This window comes from Macadamia integrifolia, chromosome 12 (genome assembly GCF_013358625.1).
Source record: "Macadamia integrifolia cultivar HAES 741 chromosome 12, SCU_Mint_v3, whole genome shotgun sequence".
Lineage (NCBI taxonomy): Eukaryota > Viridiplantae > Streptophyta > Magnoliopsida > Proteales > Proteaceae > Macadamia > Macadamia integrifolia.
This window is the reverse complement of record NC_056568.1, coordinates 5,829,940-5,834,207: the sequence shown is the minus strand read 5'-3', so window position 1 is coordinate 5,834,207 and position 4,268 is coordinate 5,829,940. Positions and strand designations below refer to the sequence as shown.

The 4,268-nt window shown below is 40.0% G+C and overlaps 1 protein-coding gene across 1 annotated transcript; it reads right to left on the bottom strand.

Moving 5' to 3' along the window:
• Nucleotides 1–395: 395 nt before the first annotated feature.
• On the bottom strand, nt 396–3,505 carry LOC122058317 (cytochrome P450 86B1-like). The gene is made up of 2 exons (XM_042620943.1): nt 2,093–3,505; nt 396–1,043 (listed from the first exon to the last, which is right to left on the bottom strand). Exons 1-2 carry the CDS (start codon nt 3,458–3,460, stop codon nt 630–632), a joined length of 1,782 nt encoding a protein of 593 aa, XP_042476877.1. The 5' UTR covers nt 3,461–3,505; the 3' UTR covers nt 396–629.
• Between the last annotated feature and the right edge of the window lie 763 nt (nt 3,506–4,268).

Here is a 4,268-nt window from a genome sequence, read left to right as displayed (position 1 = left end):
ATTCTTCAAGGATCATCCTTAGATTGAGCTACTGGTGCTAATTTAGATGATGTATGTGTTCTTAAATCTCATTTTACTTCTGTTATTTTCTTGTTTGTTTTGCGTTCTCGTCGAAGTAAGCTCATTTTCTTGCTTAGGGTGTATAGGCCAAACTTTTTAACCATCCCACTAGATCATTAACCTCTTTGAAACAAAAAATTACCTCCGTTATCATAGAGTGAAGCTCCAAAAATAAGGGGACAGAGCTCTGTATATCATCTTATGTTTACAAATAGTAAAATATACATACATCATCTTATAAAACATTTTCATTATGTATTGGTCTATTCTATAAATTGATAGCCAGTATTGAGGAGACCACATAGTTTTTGTTGTATACATAAAACCACAAAACCTTCACCCAACAAATTACATTTTATTTCTTGCAACAGCCTAACACAACCAAATACCAATCCCTCAATCATTCTTAATTAATCCTTTATACAAAGCCATATTTTAGTATCACACCCAATCAGAATACTACAATAAAAAAAAGGGGAAAGGGGGGAGGGGAGGGGGGAAGGGGGCGGGTGGGAGAGAAAAAGAAAACTATATCTATAAGCTAAATCATCGATACTATTTATTCTTTCTCACACACCTAAGAATGGACTTTTTGAGTACTTCCCAAGCTCAGTTTCAGGACGCCTACTTAGATTCACGTTCAACCCATATTTCATATACATGGTTAGTGCCAACTTTGGCACCACTGGGTAATTCTCTACCACCTTAACCTGATAACGGTAGAAGATTGATGCAGCAACAAATTTCATCTGGTAATAAGCAAAATCCTTCCCTAAGCACAGTCTCGGCCCGCCGTTGAAGGCAGTGAATTTGTATGCTGATTCACTCATAAATCGCCCGTCTTTTAGCCATCTTTCTGGCTTAAAATCTCTGCAATCTTTTCCCCATATGCTCTCCATTCTTCCCATTGCATAAATTGCATAGATCACCTTCTCTCCTTTCTTTAGCACGGTTCCGTCGGGGAACACTTCGTCTTCGATAACCTAATGTAAACAATAATATATTTAAAAGATATTAGTCATAGTTATTTTGTAACATATTAGTGAATTAAAAGTGAAGAAAACACAAACTAAATCGTAGTTTGAAGTGCATATATGACTTTTTGTTCCTGGAAAAACTGTATTAAACGTGCACCATATTATTGTCGTCCAAATCTGTTTAATACTTACATGCATCGGTGCCCCATTTTTTGTCGCACCTGTACTGACTACGCATATGACTGGATAAATAGACATACAAAATCATCTTTTCATATAGCTAAAACTTGAAAAACTAGTGACGTTACCTAAGTACCTAAAAACAAAATCTTTAATCACATACAAATATAAGTATATACATGCATACTACATGCTAGAGTATTTTGATTCAGTGAAGACTCCTCATGCGAGCCGCCATTTTTTACATGAATTTGGCACTCCAACCTAACCTTCTATACGGAGATAAATCTCACAATTCCATCAATTATCATTATTTTTTTTAACTTTTCCATCAACTTAGAGACTCGGGCGCAACCATGCTCATAGTTAAAGAAATGGAATAATTTGCTTTCCCCTTTTGGTATACAATTACCTTTCTAGCTTTTAACATTTGTCAAAATACCCTTTGAGATTCTATTACTTTAGTTACTAGCACAGGTTGCATCCACTAAATTTTGTCCCCTTAACCCTTAGATGCATGATGCATCTAACTATACAAACTCAGAAAGTAAAACATCCATAGACATGTATATGTGAATCTGGATTAGCTCCCCACACTGGGACATGAGTTACCACTCATCACATGGGATCCCACCATCAAAGGGCATCTGGATCAAACAGAATCCGAATTAGCGTCCCACATGGGGAGAGTAGTTGCCCTCCTCACATTGGGATCCCACCATCAAGGGGCATACGGAGCATGAGTCAGTACAATTAATGCATGCACCACTCATAATCTAACTATGCACTTTGGGATCCCGTATGAGTAGGTTACCGCATGCACATATACATACACATAATGCATTCATAGAGAATTGGGTAATAAAATATGTTACCTCCTTGTGATCTACCGGCACAGAAGGGTACAACCTAAGGGCCTCTGATAAAGCTGCTTGCAAGTACTCCATCTTCTTCACTTCCTCCGGCCTGAACACAAGAGACTCCCTACCTCCAACTTCATTAGAATCCCCTCTCTCCCCAACTATCCGGCAAATTTCATCAAGAATTCGCTCCTCAACCACCGGATTCTTCCCAATCAACCAGAAAAACCAGCTCAATGCAACAGACGACGTATCCCGGCCGGCTAGAATGAAATTTACACATATATCACGCAAGAATTTGTCTGAATACGGCTTCCCTTCATCATCTTTCGACCCAATAAAGATCGTTAGAAGGTCGGCCCGCCGCTTATTTTCGCCGGAATACAAAGAAAGCTCCTTCTTTCTTGCATGAATCACTCCATCGGCAAATTCATCTACTTCCCTTATTGATTTTTTTAGCTTCTTCTCTGTTCCCAAATTGAAAAACCTCATGGCTTTCCATATAGTCATTGGAGTCACAAAACGTTGGGTAGTCATCTCTGTTGCATCCTCAAAAGCTTGAGCAAATGGAATCTCCGGCAAGCCTGGCCGGAGGCAACCAGGGTCTACACCAAAGGCTATCATACAGATATTATCGAACGTGAGCCTCAAGAGAACATCTTGCAGGTCAATAGGGATGGACTGTTTGATGGAGTCCTCAAGAACAGGCAAGAGGCGAGAATGGACGAGTTGAAATAGCGACTCGGTTGTCAATTTACGAAACTCGGACGAGTGGAACTCGATACTCGCCGTTTTCCGTTGTCGCCGCCAAACCTCGTCATCGGTATTAAAGATTCCGTCACCGAGGAAATCTTGCATGGCATCACGGAAATAGGGACCTTTAGGGAATTTGGAGAAGTTGCTCTTGAGAAGATGCTCCAAGTTACGTGGGTCGCCAGTGACTACACAGTGGAGGGTGGTAAACCAAGGACCCTTGAACTTAAACGTGCCGTTTGTACGGCAGAGTACGCCGGAGATCCATTCATACATGTCACCGCGAACAGCTAAGAACAAGGAAGGTAACATACCGACGACGGGCCAAATGGGTAGGCCATGGTGTTTTCGTTGCCTAATTGAGTGTATGGCAACGAAAACAGCGATAGAGACAAAGATTTCTATCGCTTGAATTTCCGGCAAGGAAAAAACTTGCCGGAAAAAACCTTCTCCGGAAATGTTTCCAGAAGAAATAGTAGTTTGGTTGGTTGGGTTTATCATGTTTTGAGGAGAAACAATAGCAACACAAGAAGAGAAGAAGTGGTGGTGGTGATAGTGGTGGTGGTGGTGGTGGTGTGAGGTTTCATGTGATATAAGGGGTGTGGAACTTTGGTGTTTCTTGGCGTGCATGAGTGTTTAACAAAGAGGTTTAAATTTGGTGAGCTGAAAGGAAGCAAGGAGGAGTGAGGGACTGAGGGAGTTCATTTCTTGAATTAGAATTTAATGGTTTCTTTCCTATCTAATGGCTTATTAGATATCAAAGCTTTAGGGTGGAATTAAGTTCGAAATTCTGTATTAGGAGTTTGAGTGTGAGAAGAGAGTTCTAATTGGTTGAAGCTTTTGGAATTTTGGAGAGGATGGGGAATTGAGAAGTTGGTGAGATGGTTAACCTAAGTACAACGGTCTATGACTCTATCAGATAGGGAGTACTTTGGATTAAAATGGTTTATTTTACTAATGGCCTATGGGTGATTAAGAAATGGGATTAATGATAAGTATTGAGTTGACGTGTGGGTATATTTGGTGGAAACAAAAACTTGGTTTGGAATCTTCTGATGTGGTATTTAGTTTTCTCCGAATTCTGATTTTGTGAGATTAAAAAATGGTTATGGTTGTGTGATTCGGTGGGTCTAGGTGGTTTGAGTCTTTGACCACGTTTGTGGGTTGATTGATGAAAATGCTTGTTTACAGTTTACACACACTAATATATTTTATTTAAAATGAGGGAAAAAAATTCTGTCCGGGTGCGTGGCCTATATGTTTCTATTTTTCTTCTCCCCTGTTAAAAGACATCTACCACTACCCCTTATTGAGGGTGAGGGGAAGATAGTATGTTGGCTAGGCTGTGTTTCTGGACATAAAATCATTGGCATGGGTTCACTGTGGGATAGAATTTCCCACACCAAGCCAATGGGAGGTAGGATTAAAACAGGTTCAT

What these genes read in the sequence shown, in the direction of transcription:
- LOC122058317 (XM_042620943.1), bottom strand. Translation starts at nt 3,460, where the DNA reads ATGCACGCCAAGAAACACCAAAGTTCCACACCCCTTATATCACATGAA. An exon ending in TGCCGGTAGATCACAAGGAG is followed by an intron (nt 1,044 to 2,092) that starts GTAACATATTTT and finishes TGTTTACATTAG; the next exon opens with GTTATCGAAGACGAAGTGTT.